Raw genomic sequence first — 18,638 nt, forward strand, 5'->3', positions numbered from 1 at the left:
GCAGGGCATTCCAACTTTGGCAGCTGTGATCTACTAACGTTCTCTCATGGTGGCACATGGGCCATGGTTACACGGGTTGGTAACTGACAGCTGTGAAGTAAAACACAGTATTTCACTGTTTCTGGGAGTGCAAAGGGACACCTGTAAGGCATTTTGACACTTCATCTTTGAAACAAAGTTACAGTTTAACACACAGCTGAAGAAATCTGTTTGACAGGGACTGCTGAAACAAAGCAAGTAACTGTAAACTGGCGTTTATTTATGGAAAATGGAATGCTTCATTAACAAACATTTTTAAATGGGATATGAACAACACCTTACAAAACAAATGAGTTCACATTGGATTGAGTGACATAATATGGCAGCAGCTTAAAAAAAATTACACTTACAGTAGCCCATAAGTTACAATTAATGGTAACCCTGGGTAACAGATTTGTTTCACTTGCCACCTTGCATTAAAAACCAAACACAATCAGTAGCGACGGTTGAAACGAGGATCGTTCGGTCTGTTTGCCCTTTCCTGGCCAGCAAATCCTTCTCCTTGCATTCCTCCTCCGTGCATGATCTGACTCTGATTGCCACCCTGCATGAAACTGCCACGCCTGGAAAGGGATTCAGACATTTTAGTATTCTCTCATGCTAGTACACTAAGGTTGCTAGAATGGGTGTTCTTTTTGTTTTCACTTTCCCATAAAATGTACTACATAAAAACCATGGGGATATTGAATTATTCCTTAACATTGAAGTAGCAAATTAGATAACATACTCCCATAAAATGTTTCATTGGCCAATTTAAATAGAAGAAATGTCCCTTTAACAGGAAAACAAACACTTTGCTCCTTTTAATGTTCTTACCCTGACATTCCTCCACGATGCATCACATGGCCAGGTCTGCCTCTACCGCCACCTAAAAAAGTTCAAATGGTCCCTTTATATCCACAGCAAGAGCTCTACTTCAAGGATAATGTCTGTATTTTCTTCTTCACACACAGCTAAAGAGCTGTGCAAGAACCATACCTTGCCATCTCTCATGATCCCGTCCTATCATCCCTCCATCCACGCTGCTCTGCCAGGAACGGTCTTGGTGCCCTTCAAACTTCCGACTGTGATCTCCCCAGTCACGTCCATCCCTGTAAAGACAGGAAATTCCCATCATCTCACACGAGCCAGAGCACTTGGATAGTTTTAATGTTTGAATCTAAGTCACAAACTTACTCAAATGTCTTACCAAGGCTCATGTGAATCTTACAATATTTATACTGCTATCTGTTAAGTAAAATCTCAGAAGAATTTTTCTGCTCAAACCAACTTAGATGATGACTAAAGAAGATAATGAGAGAGAACCACTATCCTGAAAATAGCAAGCTTTGCTAGGAACGTTAGTTAAAATGAATAGAAAGCATTATAACTTTAAGATGTGACGGTATTAAGTGAGTGCATGTTTTGATGCACAAGACATCAAATCATTTGTAGTCCATCCAACACATCTTTGGTGAAAGCTGGAAAAAAAAGAACATCTTCCAAAAACTCTGACACATGGAAACAATCTTTAGGTGCAGGAGAAGAGGTGTTTCAGTACTAACCGTGACTGTGGGGGGATCCCTCTGCTCTCACTCATCCTCCTGTCGGAGCCGTAGCTTCCCCAGCTCTCCCGCGAGTCCCTCGAGTGCCGGTCGGGGCCTCCGTGGCGCTCATCTGGGTAATGCTGGAAGGCACAGAGCTCTTACACAGCTGCTCACTGCTTACACCTGCAATTGCTCCAGCTCACAATCATCTGGGAGGGAGGGAAGGGACTTCCTGACATCTGCTCAGGGTCACCCAAGCCCAGGCTGTCCCAGCTAGAGACTTCACAGGTTCTCCATGCAACCTGTTCCAGTGTTCCCAGTTAAAGGGGATTTGAATCCTCTTCAGACAGAACTGTGTTCCAGTTTGTGCTCTCTGACTCTTGTCTTTGCAATGGGCACCACTGAGTGCCCACATCTAATCCACATCCTCCCTCCCATGAGTTATTCATGCACATTGGTAAGATCAGCCCAGGACTTTGCATTTGCTGATCTTGACCTTCAGGATGTTTCCATCAGCCCAGCTCTCCAAACCTCACAGTAAAGGCCACTGAGGATACCATGACCCATAAAATTCATCTGTCACTGTTTGAATGAGCCCTGAAGGTCTTTCCCCCAGCCCTCAGCCACAAACATCTCTACAGGTCAGCTGTTATTACCATGTAACCTCACAGAGTGATTTTGTACCTTTGCCTCTTCTATGCAATCTTTTGGAATACTGAATTTTGACACAACTCACTTTGATTTCTATCGGAATAACTATATCTAACTTTTATTATAAACAAGTTCTTGAATTGAATTTCATCTTATTGAAGTAAACAAGACAATCTGATTATTCCAGCATTTTTGGGTAGATATAATGCAATTCTCAACTACTGAAATGTAATCTGACACACACACTACAGAAAACCAGGTTGTAAGATGTAAATATATTTCTGTAGCTCCATAAAGCAACTCACTTGTCCATCCCGATCTCCCATAATTGTTCTGGATCCATCTCTCCTAGAAACAGACAATTAGAGTCAGACTGTGACAGTGAAACACACAGCAGTCTATAAAAAATTATTTATTTAACAACACAGATGAAAAATCCTGCTCCCACATCACACCATATTATCCACAAAAGGCATAAACAGCTGGAACATATGGGAAAAGTGCCACATTTTGGATTCCTGGGAAACATAGTCCTAACATATAAGCCAAAACGTTCTTGTTAAAATTCTAGGTGCATACAATATTACTTAGAATTTTTTCAGAATCTTATGAATATGCGAAACAGCACTGCAAAAACACTCTGACCAAGCCTGCCAGAAGCTTTAACTCATGGCATAGTACAGATTTTTCATGGTTTTAGAAGAGAAATTCCACAGCCACTAAGTAGCACTTGAAAAATAAAATGCAAACTAAGCACAGCTGTGACATGAAGTACGTATTTTTGTCTTTTGTTCTCAGGCAGCAGCGGAGGTAAGACACCAACCTGTCTATTGAATGCTCCTGGTAACGCCCACGATCCCTGTGATCGAAGTCATGGAAGCGATCCTGGCGACTGAAGTCTGAGTGGTACCTGTCATTCATGGCCATTCGTTTTGCCTCTGGCCAGTACGGATCATCCCTCCTGAAAGAAAGAACAGACTCATTGCAGCCCAGATAACAAATGCCTTTTGATATTGTTCCTCCTTCATAACCAAAAGAAGGAAAATTAAGTCCAAAAGGGTGTTGAAAAACCTGGGCTGTTAAATACGACCATCTCAGTGCTACCAACATACATGTGCTGAGAGCACGTGTATGACTTTTCCAGTCCAGGCACATGAGACAAAATGAGGCAGTGACATTTCTCACTGGCATCATCAGGATTTGGTGGCTTTACCTGCCATCTATGTCATAGGGTCTCCTCATGGCAGAGCGTCGCTCCTGCTCGTAGCGCAGCTGCTCGTGCTGGCGCCGCAGCTCCTCCCTCTCGCGCTGGATCCGGTCCTGCTCCCTCCTCCTCTCGTGCTCGATGTGCATCCGTTCCCTTTCCAGCCTCTCCCTCTCCATCCGTTCCCGTTCCAGGCGCTGCCTTTCAATTTCCAGCCTCTCCCTAGCGATCTCCAGCCTCTCCCTCTCCTCCCGCTCGCGGATGGTCTGGAGGTGCTGCTGCCGCTCCCGGCGCTCGCGGGTGCTGTTTGAGCAGAGACAGAAGTTACACGTCTCATACTTCACCAAAGAAAGGAAGTTAAAAGAGTGTTAAAAATTAAAACCACAGTGGCTGCAAACTTGCATCATCCCCTTGAAATTAACATGTGTGGAGGGAAGACACTCAGTGGACACAAATTTCTTTAGAGACTGATCAAATGACTCCCCCAAAACCCATCCCCAGGGGGAAATACTTCTGTATCGTCAGGAGAATCTGAATCCAAATGCCCACAGATGCTTCTACAGGATCAGGAGAATCTGAATCCAAATGCCCACAGATGCTTCTACAGGATCAGGAAAATCTGAATCCAAATGCCCATAAATACTTCTATAGGATCAGGAGAATCTGAATCCAAATGCCCACATAGGATCAGGAGAATCTGAATCCAAATGCCCACAAACACTTCTATAGGATCAGGGGAGTCTGAATCCAAATGTCCGCAGTTCATTTCTTATACTGAAATAAAGTATCTGTGAAGAATATTTTATTATATTTTCTGTGAAGAAAGGTAAGATGGTATGATGAATAATGACTCCAATAAAGCCAGGAATTTAACTATGAGGGAGGAACTTTTCCCTCCTCAATAAAAATAACAAAAACATTTTCCTCCTGTTCAATCTGACTACTTTTAGGTGAGGAATAGAAGTTTTGCAATGTGTGGAGAACTTGGAATTTAGATCACAGTTCTAGCAAGGAATTTGATGGATGGCAATTATCACCTTAAACACTATGAAACCTATTAAACATATGGAAACAAAGAAAAGGCCCCATCCAAAATAATTAAACACCTAAATTAAGTTCAACAGATACCCATAAAAATATTTTAAAAATTGCAAGTGGGGAGAAGAAACTGAAGCCCTTTTCCTACCTGTTTTATTTTACTAGAAATGAAAATTGTATCTATTTTAGGGAAAGAAAAACCCCAAACAATGTCAGTGCTGCTCTTACCGGCGCTGCTCGGCCTCCCTCATTTTTCTCTGTGCTTTGATTTTGTCAAAGGGGACAATCCCTTGTCTCTCTCTGCTCTCTGATTTGCGGTCCTGGCTTTTAACGCTCTGTATTTAAAAGAGAAACTTTAATTTACTAAAGGACAACCATCACAAGCAATACTCTGAGTTCTGTTTCTATTTGTACAGTTCACATCTCAAAGCTTGGTTGCTGCTTTTTTCCAAAAGCTGTTCTTTTTTTCCATTACAGACACCATGTGTTAGTACAGTAATACCTTGCCCTATTTGTTTGGCAGGATTTGAGTGCTGCACCAGCCAAATGAGAGGTATTTTATTAATTAAAACCATGTTATAGAAACTCTAATTGGACAAACTGGCAAGACAAGTGTGGGTTATACAGAGCCTGGCAGGATTCAGGATTTGTTTCTAAGGAAGATCTTTCCCATACAGAAGCATCACTTACTCTGTCCTTTGATGTAGTGGATGTTTTCACACTAATAACAGGTTCTCCTTTGGATTTATCCATGACTACTGTTCTCTCTGTTCCTTTACTTCCTAAATAAATCAGAAGTGGAAAGGAACAATCAAATTACATGACCTACACCATGCTCTCTAAAATGTTGAAATGGGCATTTTAACCCTCTCTTCGAAATAAATTATTTCACTCCACTCAATCCAGATACTTCTCTTAAGGATTGCACAATATTAAACATCTCCCCTTCCCTTACTCATTTTGGATTTCCAACTAAGAATGTGAAACAATCCTAGAATCTTTGGAAAGAACTATCAACAATTAAATATTCCTACATCAACATATCTGTATAAAAAACCAAAAACCAAATTACCTGATTTAATAGTTTTAGGCTGATCTGATGAACTAGACTTCTGGTCATCTTTATCTTTTTTCTCCTTTTCATCTTTATCTTCTGTCTTTTTAGGATCATCTTTCTGGTCAGATTTCTCATCCCTTTTAGCACCACCAGGTCTGTGGATAGATATTGATACAGATTAGACGAATACAGACTAAGAGAAAAAAAAATTCAAGGGAAATGCCAGCAACAAAGCAGAACTCTGATGTGATAACAATCATAATAAGATTTCCAACTATTTCCTTCCACAACTTACTGCACCATAAAACAAGATATTCAGATCATCCTGTGCAGTAGTCAACAAAGTTGGCCAGGATTCAAGAGCTCAACTGGAAGCATGAAGACAAATTCACACCCCCACATGCTTAATGCCCACAGAGTTTTTTAGACAATATGACAATAAACCATTTTTGTCAGGCAACTGGGTGAAATAATAGCAAAAAACTCTCAGCAAGTAGCATTTAACAGAAGTTATGCCTCAAGAAGATGATTCAAGAAGGCAAAGTTCTCAGTGTTTGATTCACTCTCTTAGTGCCTCGTTCAGCTACCTTCAGCAATGCTGGAGAGCAAGAGCACAATGCTCAAGAGGAACATGATCTGGGAACAGATCTTGGACAACTCTGTTTTAACTGTTTGGGACCTGGAGGAAACCCTATTCCAATGAGACACAAGGAAATGAAGAAACAGCGACACAGATCAAAATTCTCACATGGTGTTTCCTATAGATTTAAGACGTGAAAAGTCCCACAATCATTATTAAACCTTAAATATGGCTAAATTAAAAGGTGTGCTTGAAAATGCACCTTTCCAATGGCTACTTTAAGGCACACAATAGAAACATTTTAATTTAGGCACTGAACATCAACTAAAGTCTATCTTGTAGTAAAAGATGAAAAAAATCCATGTCTCCTCTTTTGAATGTTTGCCACAGAAATTCTTACTGCAACTTTACTTTTCCCTGACATCAACAGACTGAAGCACAGCAAAACACCTTTGGTAGGAGAATTTTTAACACAGTACCTCTCACTGACTGTTTCTCTCTTTGCTTCACTCTCTTTTTTTTCACTTGTCTTCTTCCCAGCGGGTTCATTTTTTGCCTGAAATTTATTTTGCACATCATCAGCTGAGAATGTGGCCTCGATCATTTGCACAATCTGGTGGGAACTCAGCATCTCTGAGGCCCAGTACTCACTTTTTCTACAGAAATGATCTTGCCGTGCAGCTCTGTCTTGTGCAGGTGGGTGATGCACTTGGTGGCCTCCTCGGCTGTGGACATGGTGACAAAGCCGTAGCAGCGAGCGCCAGGACTGCGAGCGTTGGTCACCACCTTGGCCCCCACCACCTTCCCAAAAAAAACTGGAATTACTCTCCCCGTGACAAGGCCCCAGGCAGGAAAGTTCAGATTTTGAGAGATTAACAAATACTGAGGGAGCATTGCTTGGAGCCAACCACACTTCTGTTATCTGTGGAATGCTACAAAAGCTGAATCAAGAGGTGGGAGCTAACGATTGAATTATTTTCCAAAGAAAGAGCCCCCAGTTGACAATAAAGCTTTTTTAAAAGGCATCTAACTTTACATCAACATTGTTTTCCTTTAGTATGAAATAGTAAAAATCAACACAAATTTTTAAGCAAATTTCCACATTAATGCTCAGCTGCTAAGTGCCACCTTCCTTCAAAAAAATGTTTTTACATTACTGCTGAGGCAGATCAACAATGTTATCTACAATCTTTAAGAAACATGAAGTTTTCCCAAAAACTAGAGCTTGAAAATGTCACAAAAATGGTGTTTATATATGCTCAGATATTCAGTACAGTTCACTTTGTAAAACAGAAATCAATCGTATTTCAGGAGAGATGTTTTAAAGTACAGCTGAATAAATAACCTACTTCTGAGCATTTGTTTTATTGCACAAGCACATCTACTTCCAGGAAGCTCTGCCCCTGAAGAAAATAACAACATTTTATTTAAATTACTCAGTGGTACCATGGCATCTATCTAGAACCAAATGCTAGGTTGGCTGTTGTTTAGCTTTTAATTACATTTAAAGTTCTGTGGCACATCTCCATGATCAACATTTTAGGTTACCAGATGGAATTCTAAGCTAATCAATTTAAGTATTGCATTACAAGGAGCATTAAAAAGGTTTTACCAGTCCCATGACTTTCAAACTCCAAGCTATGCTACAATCAATCAATTTTTGTACCTATTTGTAAAGTCATATTTAAGTTCCAGAGTATTTTCATCAGTAAAACATCCAATGGTTGATTGTCGGGTTTGCTTTTACTACAGTCCGCTGGTAGTTACCTGTAAATAGGCTTCAAAGGTCTGACAAAAATCCTTACTGATGGCTCTGACATCAACCTTTTATTGAACTTTTAATTCTCCAGCTGACAGGGAGATTTGACATTTTGACTGTCCTTGACAGCAACTACAAGACCAAACAACACCTCCCCATATCCCAAACTACCCAAACAAGTATTTTTCAAAGGAACTGCCAACTCTTGAAAAATTAAAATTTAAGTTACTAAGGCAATTTCTAAGATATTCCCTAGTAATTCTGTCTCAACATTTACTGCATATTTTGCTTAGTCCTAAGGAAATCTTTAATAAGCTTTAAATTCACAGTTGACTGTGAATTTTCAGCAGGTGAAAATACCATACTGCAGCACAGAAGTGTGTGTATACAGTTACTGAGTATTTCAAACAAAGGATCACAACTGGAATTTTGTATTTATTTTTATATATTTTGAGCAACAGAATAAAAACTCCCAGTCATTCAGTGTGTACTTCGGTGATTTTTCCTTGATATCCCACAATATTTTTGATCATTGGATTCCTTTCATTGGTACTTCCAGTGATGAGAGTTTAAAAAGTCTTATTAACACAGTTTCAAACAAACCAACAAAAATAACCCCTTACCTTCCCATATTTGCTAAACAGATTCTTCAGATCTGTAGCTCTGGTGGTGGAAGCCAATCCACTCACCCAAAAGTTTCTACCAGAACTGCTAGCACTGCGACCTAGTTGGGAAAACAAACAGACAAAACCAAAACATACCCAAAATCCTAATTATTTGGATTAATTACTTGAATTGTTATGTGAATTAAAACAGAGCAGGATCAAAAATTGTTAATTTTTTTAAATCACAGAGCAAGTGAAATGCACTGTGTGATACTCTCCTCCCATGATTTGCTTTGCTGAAGGTAAGGAGCAGTACAAGTCCAAAAATTTGAGTGGAACTATGAGTTTTAATACAGAAGTATTTTATACCATTCTTCAAGAAAGCAACTAGATTAGGGTACATCTGAATTAACAGAGGCTCTTCAAAACATGCCAGGATGGATCCCAGTAACTTAAAGACAGAAGAGTCGTGGGAACTGTGTCAGCACCCCACATGTGCTCATGTCTTGCCTTTTTATCTTAACTCCAAAGGAATGTTGATGGGATGCAGAATTCCCCTCAAGGAAAGCCATTCACCAGCAAGAAACTAAGGAAATTTCTGTTTCTGCCCACACAGATCCACAGTTGGGATTCAGAGTCTGACCTCAGCTGCAGGAGTTAGGACTGATAACTTCAGTCACTGGTATAAGTAACTGAGAACACAGTTAATATTAAATTTATATTAACATTAATTTTATATTTATTAATTAAATTAATATTTACACAGATTTCCTAAGGAAGGGTGCAGTGATTTGTATCAATTTCTTACAAAAACACCCAAAAAGAGATTATTTTTTTCTGTATAAAAGTGAGTACACACGTGCCATCATTTATCTCAGAAGTGCATGGACAAAGGTATGCACGCAAACACGTGGGAGATGCATTGTCCTGGTGTTTTAAAAAGCTGAGCCAAAAGCTTTGATGCTTTCACTCCACACATCTCCACAATTTAAAAATTACTGTCTGCAGTCACCCTAGCACCAGAATCCTGGAGAAAGAAGAAAGTGATCGTTTTTCTGTTTTCTGCTATTTTACCAATGAGTTTTTTTAAGATTTTTAAAACTATGTTAATGTCCTTTTTCATTAAGGATTGATCAGTCTTAATGTCAGGCTTTGTCTTCCCACAAGACATTAAAAAGTGCTCCTGCAATGGTTCTGCACTTTTAATACCACAAAATCCTGGGACTGAAAATATTTAACTTTGAACCAAGAACAATGCAGGTATTGGGAGCCAATCATCAACACTGGAGAAATCTTTCAGATGTGCATCTATCGACAGCCAAACCCACCAGGGTGAGCTCATAAATATATTTTTCTGCACTCTTGTTGACAGAGTTTTCAGAATTATTGCATGGAATACGGGAAACTCTTAATACTAAATAAAACCTTTCCATACAAGAGGGCAAATAGCAATGTATGAGTCAGAAGTGACTTGTATATACTATTTTAGGCTCCTTCTGGCTCAGTCACTTTGCCCTGCATGCAGAGAATGTTACACAGTCAAGCAGCTGCCTCTCACCACTGCTCTTCACTAAGGCAGAACATGGATAAAACAACTATTATGGAATACAGCACATCCATCAGAGAGAGGGATGCAGGAGCAAGGTGGTTTCAGACACCCAAGCTCCTGAAGGCTGCTCTGAAAGCAAACTCAAGGAAGAGTTTTTTCAGTCCACAAAAATAATACACTCAAGTCCTTATGTAAAGGACAGCACGTACAGAAAACTCCTTCAAATATTCTGAATTAAGAGAACTCGAGATTATAGACTGGAAGCAAGAGGTAAACTGACCCTAACAAGGGAGGACATGCAGCTTGTGCAAACAGGTATAACCCAGATCTTGGAAAAAGCAGCTGACAGGGAGGTGAGCCTGGGTTGTAAAAACCAATTAAAACCAATCCAATTCCTCCTGTCCAGTTGGCAGTCAGACCTCATAATGAGTTTCTTGATTTTTATAGGAATTGCTGGAACTTCCACACTTGAAAGTGCGGAAGCAGCAGCATGTAAGAGAACAGAGAGGTAGGGTGAGCTGCAAAGACTCAGCTGCCTGGTATATTAAAAGCAAGAAGTACAAAGGCATCTGACACTGATCAAAGTAGTTTTTTCTTGTTTATGATATATATTTGCACCATAGATAGGATCTGTGTAGACAAAGATTTAATAACTATAATTACAAGACAACATTAAGCTGTAATATTTGTGGCATTTAAATATGTGAATACTGGATCCCAAATTACTTCAGCAAAACATAAGATGGGAAGGAGAATTCCAAGTGTATAGTAAAGCAAACACAATTGGAAAAAGGTTCCTAACAGCTGTTAGTGGGCATCTCCAGGGCCAAAAAACCCGTAATTGTCATGTATTAACATCGATCTTTAAAAATCAAGATACAAACACAACAGTGCAATGCACACATCCTGAAAAAATGTGTAAAAAGAAAATTATTTTGACATTACTAAGAAACTGCAGAAAGAGGTGAATTTATGCTATGTAACAACTGCATAGATTGCAATCAATTTTTGCTGAAATAACCCATCCAAGAAAAACAGCTATCCAAGCAATCATTGAAGTTTTATGTCTAAAAACAAACATACCTTTCTCATCTTTTGAGATTATCTTTGTATCTCTGTCCTCCTCAACAGGGCTAAAGACAAAACACCACATTATTCAAGTCAGAAAGAAAAGAGACTAAATATAAACTATAAAAAAAAGCTAAAATTAAATACCTACCAGAAAATATGTTGCAAATGAAAACACACCTTTGTATACTGGATTTAAGAAATCTGACAAGAAATAACGAGGTCAGATTCTTAAACAGACTTACATTAAGAAGAAGATTACAAATAAGAGTAATTTGGGGAAAACAACCTTTGAAGGTTGATGAAGGAAAGAAATCAAACCCACTGCGTTTAAAAAAAATAAAAATATCTGCACATGGAGAAATAAAAGAGACCTTTAGGAATAGGCTACAATTTCATCAGTCTCGGAGGCCAATTGAAGGAAACAGCTTATTCGCATCACTTAAGGACCAATGATAAAAGATAGCATCTGGTCTAGAACGGAGAAAAAACAAACCTCTTTTTCTGATCACCGCCCTCACTGGCTGAGGACTCTTTAGTGGCAGGGGAAGATTCCTCAGAATTAGCTTTGTCTTCTGCTCTCTTGCCATCTTCTTTGCTATCTCTGGCTTCGGCACCTGCGCCTTTCTCCGCTGCCTCCCCACTAGAGGCTTCCAGGCCTTGGGAGCGCTTGCTACTCTGATCGCTTAGGGTCTCTACCACTACACCTTCAGAGTCCGGGCCCTCTTCCTCGGGGCTCTGTTCACTTGTCTCCCCTTTTGCTACCACTAAACGCTTTGCTTCCTTCCTTGCCAAAGCTTGGGCCGATTTGCTGTCCAAAGCTAAAGCATCTTCCTCCAGCTGAGCGGCAGCGAGAGCGTCCTCTTCCTCAGCCAGCCTCTTGCCTGGCCCCGCGTTACTGGCTTCCTGCGCACGCGGCCGCTCCGCTTCGGGAGGTTCTTCGTTAAGTAGCTCAGATTTACAAGTTTCCCCCAAAATGTCGAGTATTTTCTCATTTTCTACGGATTTAACAGGAATAGAATGGCACAAGATTTAATCACCAGGGAAATACAGCAATCACAATTGTGGAACTGGCATGGCTGCCACACTAACACCAAGAGAACTGCTAAGCTACACAGAGATTGGAAAACCCTAGTGTACACAGTGTTGTTACACCTACCACGCTAACTGCTCTCTCACACCCTGCCAAATCAGCCCTAGCACCTCAACAGCCAAGAAAAATGCCCCCACAGATTTAACAAAAAACTTCGGGCTCAGCCTTCATATTCTTCAGCAAATCGTTCAGCTCTGTTTCTTCTCTAGTTAGCTTCCAGAGTCCGAGATGCTTAACTGAACGTATCAAGGCACTGAGAGTTCAATTTTTAAATTTCTGTGAAATTCTTTTAGCAGAGACAGTCCAACATGAGAACTGGGCATCTTCTGATGGTGCATGAGTGTGTTTGCAGTCCAGAAAGGGAAAAGTATCTGTATGAAATTTCCATGAAGAAACTCTCTTCTTTCTTCTGTATCCAGTAACTAATCTTTACATTTTAATGCCCTATAGTATCTTTTTACTGCTTTCACTGCTCTCTACTTAGTAACAGAGTTAAGGTGTGTGCAATATCACAAGATCTGTTTACAAGTAGAATATTTAGCTTTTAAAACTGTGATTAAACTTCTCTAAATCCACTTATGTAGTTTAACAGGTTTTTAAACCATTTCATTTCACTGGAAGTATTTCAAGCATCACTTCACAGATCTGGGGATATGATTGGGTTTCCAATCTCTATGACCCTGCATGATCTGGATTGTCCATTATAAAAATAATGCAAATTATGTTTGTTTGCTTGGGTTTTTTAATAGTTAATGGTTTAAAAAGTATTAGTTGAAAAGACAGGAATATGTTTTTCTTTAACAGTACCTGGCTCCAAGTGTAGCTTCTCCATTTTCTGTTTAGGGAAAAAAGACCACAGAAGGACCATTTTATAAAATGTATTTTCTAACATAGAATAATAACAACTCCCTACTCAATCCCAAAATTGAAAACTAAACAAATTCATCTACTACATTTAGCTCTTTTTTCACCATCCACTGGAAACAAGTATTTTATATAAATACCTTTTCTGACACATTAAAGCTGAATCAAAATATCAGCCATAACTCCATTCTCCCAAACAACTCTGAATTGCAAAGGGACCAATAAAGTATCTTTGTGTGTACCACCACACCAACTACAGAGTAAAAAACAAACCCAGCTACTACTTCATAGAGCTGTGGGAGAGAGAAGAAATCAGCAGTACAAGAACCTTTTTATCTGCCATAAAGGGAAGGAAAATTTGAGAACAGTAGGGAAAAACCACAGGGCACCCTCAATTCAAACACTGTGCCAAGCAAGGTCTTGGATTCTGTTACAATGTCATGTTATGGTCACATTTTCTTTTTTGCAGCATGATAACTCTGTAAATATTAATATTACAACATACAGCTAAGAAATAGAGCTACATTTTCAGTTTACCTTCATTTCAATTAAATCAGAAGAGGAGGCTTCTAAAGTGTTTTCAATTTCATCATAATCTTCCTAAAAGAATAAGAAAGGAATGAAAGTATTTCTTACCAAAAGTAGCTTATGGAGAATACACCTGTATTTAATTTTCCCTTTCAAGAAAAACAGAAATATTTTTAAGTTTTTGACAGATCTCAACTGCTATTTCAGAGTGCAACCCAGAAATCAGGAGCAATGTGTAAACATACCTGAATATTTAAATATCTTTCTCCAATCACTTTTAATTTTAATTTCAACAGGACATTGTCTATTTAAAATTTATTCTTAGTCTTATCTCACATTTCTGTGGTTACTGGACATGTTTTTTCACTTTCCCTTTTAACTTTTTAACTTTAGTTTCTAAACAAAAAAAAACAAGTTAGAAATGGAGCTGAAGGACATTTATTTTTTCAAACTGAAAACATACTCCAAAAATCTTTTTTCTTTAAAGAGCTGAGGCTAAGATGCAACCAAAACTCATCCATTACATGAGGTTAATTTACAGAACACCACAAAATTGCCTTTCAGGTGAAGGGGATGCTGTTGCCACAACTGTGTGTTCAGTCCCATGAAAAGGGAGATTCTCTCCAAGCCTTTGTGTTTGTTTGGTCTGTTGGGGTGCAGACAGCACAGCCAGGCTCCCTTGAAATCCCTGCAAGAGCAGGGACTCAGCAGTAAATTGCAGCTGGTAAGCCACAGAGCAGCTGTCAGCCAAAGGAAAAGAAAGAAGATTTCTTGTTGTTGAACCAGCAGAATGCACAGCTCTGTGCCAAGGGTCACCTCAGATGTCACCCACCTGCAAGGCATGACCACCCCCACTGAACAGGATGTAAAACCAGAGTCACACAAGCTCGACCTAAATGTTAAAATAGTATAAAAGTAAGTTAGAAGTGGGGAGAAATTTGGGAAGGCTCCACTGCAACAATCTGAAGCTGTCTTTTCCCCTTTAGGGATGCCTGGGGGGTAAGAACTGTACTAGAAGTGTGATGAATGATGAACTCCAGTCAGCTTCTGTTAGGAAATCAAGCTGGTTAATATGGTGAGGTTTTTTTGCAGACAGATACCACCAGCAATCCTGAAACCTCAACCTGTTGTAATTTTCTATTATATTACTGCTGTTATTCCAGAAAGGGTTCGGTGTGAGTCCTTTAAGGGCACCACCAGTGCCTGCAGTGAGTAACACTCTGCTGAGGAGAGCTGGGACAGGGGTCTGTGATTGTGTGACCCTCCCCAGGGCACTGGAACCACTCTGATCCAGGGGACTGCCCAGGGAAGGGTCCCCAGAACAGGATGCTGACATTTTGTGGGCCCAAGGGTCTTGGCTTTCCTGTAGCACTGACAGACCAATCAAACACAAAGGTTTTTGACAAAATCTCCCTTTTCAGGTGAGACAAGGTAAATTATAAGAAGTTGAAGTAGATATGCAGATGCCAAAGAAAGAATATGTTCTGTTCAATGAGTGAACAACCTAAAATAAATTCAGAAAACAAACCCACAAGGATCCAAGAAGGATAATATTGGTGAGTGAATGTGACACATGGATAACCCTGTGCTGTCTGCAAATGACATTGCAAGCTGCTCTCAAAACCAAGTCCAAAACCTGACAATGTCAGAACAGGGCAACACAGGAAGTTCTTTTATCAATCTCTATGAGAAAACAGAGCAACACAGCTTCCTCAAACCAGAGCATTATTTCTGCAGAAAAGATATCCAAATTACCCAAGTTGAAAATTTATTTTTCTCTCTCTCCATATATATAAATACCTGGATGGCTGGGTGTATGTATACATACACTTTAACACATATAACATACAGACAGAAAGAGGAAATACAGAAATTAATAAAGCATTTTCAATTCCAGGCTCCTTTCACAGCAAGCAAAGATGATACTGCAGGGTGAGGAAGATGGTGACTCATCTACTGAGAACATTTCAAACATCAAAAATATTTACCATTTATAAGAGTAGGACATGAGAGTTGTGAATGGGAAATAGAAATCAGATCACATTCATGTCTTATATTCTACTGAAATACCTTCTTCATGTGCCCATAACTCTATCAAATATCTTCTGAAAAATTACATAGACCTCTACTCACTCACCTCATTTTCTGTTAGCTGATCAGGAAGCTCTTTCATTTCTGCTTCGACGTTATCTTTATTATCAGACAGAGAATCAAGGATATTGTCAGGACTGTAATCTTCTCCACAGTCTACAGCACTGCTGTTATCTATTTCAGCTTCATCTAATACACTAATATCCATCATGTCAATATCCTGCAAGGTATCCAGATTTGCTTCAATATCCTCCTACAGAGAGAAAAAGGGAAAATGTGTATTTATTGCAGGTTACATGATGCACATTCTTAGTAACTGCAATCATGATTTCACTTACCTGCCCATCTCTAGAGTTTTCCTCTAGACCATTGTCTTCCACACCTTCTTCTTCTGGCTTTCTTCCTAAAAACAGTGTCACTGCAGTGAGATGTAGCACTACATTTCGTAAAACGTTTAAGCTTTGGTGAATTATCTGTTACAACAAATAGTCCTAAAGAGGATGATTCTGCAGTCTGGGTCTGTATGGATGTAACTGAGGTCACCCTGCCACTCCATAAAAACAAACAGCAGGAGCATGAACTACCAGCAACACAGTGTTTTTTTTAATGCTACAGTATTTTTCTAAAGCTACAGTCTCATTCCACAGCACTTCAGTACCTAAAAAGACACAACAGCCTTTGGGCAATCCATTTAAAAGTAACACCTTAAGATTGTTAAGAAAACACCTCCCTTAATTAAAAGGATTTAAGAATTAGTGTTCACTTTCAAGATCTTACACATACAAATCACATTTATACACATCTGTCACTCCCAAACTCATACTGCTATTCAAAGATAACAGCTCTTTTTCTATTTTTAGTCACCCTGTCTTAAAAAAAGCAGCTTAATAATCTGTTTTAAGAACTAGTTATCAGCAACTCAAGCAGGTCACATGTAAAATACCATGTACATTTAATACTTTGAAGCAACATAAGTTAGATATAATAGTTTACATATAACTGAAATATAATTATAGAGGCTTTCCATGGAGCTTATGCTACAGCTGCTTGCTCTGTACCTGACACAATTCTACTCATGGTCACACCTGCAATTTACAGTTTCATCTTCGAGTTTCAAGACATAATAATGGAACACAGTCAGGTTTAAAGTTGTTAGTGCTCATTAATGCAATAGAGTTTTACTATTTTCCACAAGGTAAAAAGCAACTTTTAAAAATTAAACTAAGTCAACAGGAGAAAACAAGTTTGTATGCCAAGTTCTAGCATGTGTCCAGACACTGTACCTTTGCTAGTTCTTTTTGGCATTCTCTTTGTGGTCAGCTCTGAGGCCACGGGAATTTCATCAGGATCTCCTCCCTCCTCCTCAATGGCCTGTTGGAGACAGCAAGATGATATCCACTTTATTATTTGCTGGTGTGCATTTGTACTGACTTTGGATGGGGCAGCTAATTCTCTTCACAGCAGCTGTGGTTGGAGTTTGTGCTGAGAACAGTGCTGATAACACAGTTATGTGGTGCTTGGCTGTCTGCTAGAGTTTAACCACAACTGCATTTTTAGGGATTTTTCAGAGAGAAACATTGGTGTCTCTCCCTAGCTCAGGTCATACCGCCAGGCTGCAGCATCACCTGTCAGAAATACTGAGTAACGGGGTGCAACACATCCCCACAAGCAAATCAAGCTACAGAAGGGGAGCAAAGCTTCCTGCTCTGCAGATAAACATATTAACAGTATAAAACCGGGAGAGACTCTTACAGGAGCTCATGTGCATGAGTTTCTTCTCAATGTGCAGGCCTGCTAGAACCCATAAAGGGCCAAGGCTGACCGTGCTGTTCTGACCTCATGAAGTCTGTAGGAATACATTCCACAGAGGTCAGAGAGATGCAGTCGGGTCAATGTGGTGATGTCAAGCATTAGGGCAGAAACTAATGCACAGAAAGTTCCACCTCAATAGGAGGATAAAATTCTTTACAGTGCAAGTAAGCATGCACTGGAATAGATTGCCCAGGGAGGGTGTGCAGTCTCTCACTGGACATATTCAGACAAAATCCTGTACCATGGGTTCTAGGACAAAACCCTGCTGGAGCAGATGCCCCACTGCGATCCCTTCCAAGCTTACCCATTCTGCGAACGGCACGGAGAAGCACGACAACAGGTACGGGGGAGAGGCACGTGTGTGCACGTCGGGGGAACGGGAGAGCAAACCGGGGAAGGACGCGCGGACGCCGGGGTCAAGCAGTGCCGGGACGGCCGAGCCCATCTCACATTGCATCCAGCGCAACCCGAGCCGCGTTCGGCGGAACGGGCGCCACACCACAGAGCGGTGCGTTAAACAACGGAAAGGAACGGGAGCAAAGGGGACGCGCCGGTGCCCAACAACACCCCGCGGCAGCAACAGCGGAGCCCTGCTCCCCTCAGGGCCGGCCCGCTCCCCTCAGGGCCCCGGGCCCGGCCCCAGCGCGCAGGCGCCGAGAGCGCCACAGACAAAGGACCCGGATGGCCGCACGCCGCTCCTCCCCCCCCCACCTTCCTCAGCCGTTCCATGAGGACGCTCTTGTTGCCGCCGCTGTCCAGGTTACGCCGCTTAAGCTCAGCCCGCAGGTCGATGACTCGCAGCTCACTCAGCCGCCGGGTTTCAGGCTCCGAACCAAAAGCCGCGGCCCCACCAAGGGATGTGAAATCCCCCAGTCCGGCCGCTGATTGACTCTCCGCCATCAAGGCCCCTTCGATATTTGGCCTCGAGCCCGAACGCGCAGGAGAACACGGCACAACCCAGCAGCGAACCTGGCGATCACGGCACAAAATGGTGGGGAGCGAGAGGCGCTGAGGGGAGGGGGAACAAAGCGCGCTGTGCGCATGCGCGGGCAGGACCAAGCGGGCGGGGCCTGGCTGGAGAATCGCTCCGCGCAGGCGCAAACGGCGTCGCCCGCGTCCAAGGACGGCTCGCGAGCTCTTGCGCATGCGCGGAAGGGGGACCGGGGGCCGGCCG

At 41.0% G+C, this 18,638-nt stretch overlaps 1 protein-coding gene across 2 annotated transcripts; it reads right to left on the reverse strand.

The window, feature by feature from the left end:
* Nucleotides 1–238: 238 nt before the first annotated feature.
* LOC100229022 (scaffold attachment factor B1) lies at nt 239–18,502 on the reverse strand. Of its 2 annotated transcripts, none has more exons than XM_012571246.5 (21): nt 18,176–18,502; nt 16,936–17,023; nt 15,991–16,055; nt 15,699–15,905; nt 13,571–13,633; nt 12,977–13,004; nt 11,573–12,074; nt 11,092–11,141; nt 8,478–8,578; nt 6,747–6,896; nt 6,575–6,651; nt 5,531–5,670; nt 5,149–5,240; nt 4,687–4,793; nt 3,430–3,723; nt 3,040–3,177; nt 2,522–2,564; nt 1,584–1,705; nt 1,018–1,130; nt 856–907; nt 239–602 (listed from the first exon to the last, which is right to left on the reverse strand). In XM_012571246.5, the coding sequence occupies exons 1-21, from the start codon at nt 18,362–18,364 to the stop codon at nt 473–475; spliced, it is 2,751 nt and encodes a 916-aa protein (XP_012426700.3). In that variant the 5' UTR covers nt 18,365–18,502; the 3' UTR covers nt 239–472. The 2 variants fall into 2 exon arrangements, with proteins under 2 accessions (XP_012426700.3, XP_030112459.3); XM_030256599.4 differs by lacking the exon at nt 18,176–18,502 and adding an exon at nt 17,769–18,125.
* Nucleotides 18,503–18,638: the final 136 nt, after the last annotated feature.

This window comes from Taeniopygia guttata, chromosome 28 (genome assembly GCF_048771995.1).
Source record: "Taeniopygia guttata chromosome 28, bTaeGut7.mat, whole genome shotgun sequence".
NCBI lineage: Eukaryota > Metazoa > Chordata > Aves > Passeriformes > Estrildidae > Taeniopygia > Taeniopygia guttata.

What these genes read in the sequence shown, in the direction of transcription:
- LOC100229022 (XM_012571246.5), bottom strand. Translation starts at nt 18,364, where the DNA reads ATGGCGGAGAGTCAATCAGCGGCCGGACTGGGGGATTTCACATCCCTT. An exon ending in GCCAAAAAGAACTAGCAAAG is followed by an intron (nt 16,056 to 16,935) that starts GTACAGTGTCTG and finishes CACTGTTTTTAG; the next exon opens with GAAGAAAGCCAGAAGAAGAA. An exon ending in CAGGAGCATTCAATAGACAG is followed by an intron (nt 2,565 to 3,039) that starts GTTGGTGTCTTA and finishes GTCTGTTTCTAG; the next exon opens with GAGAGATGGATCCAGAACAA.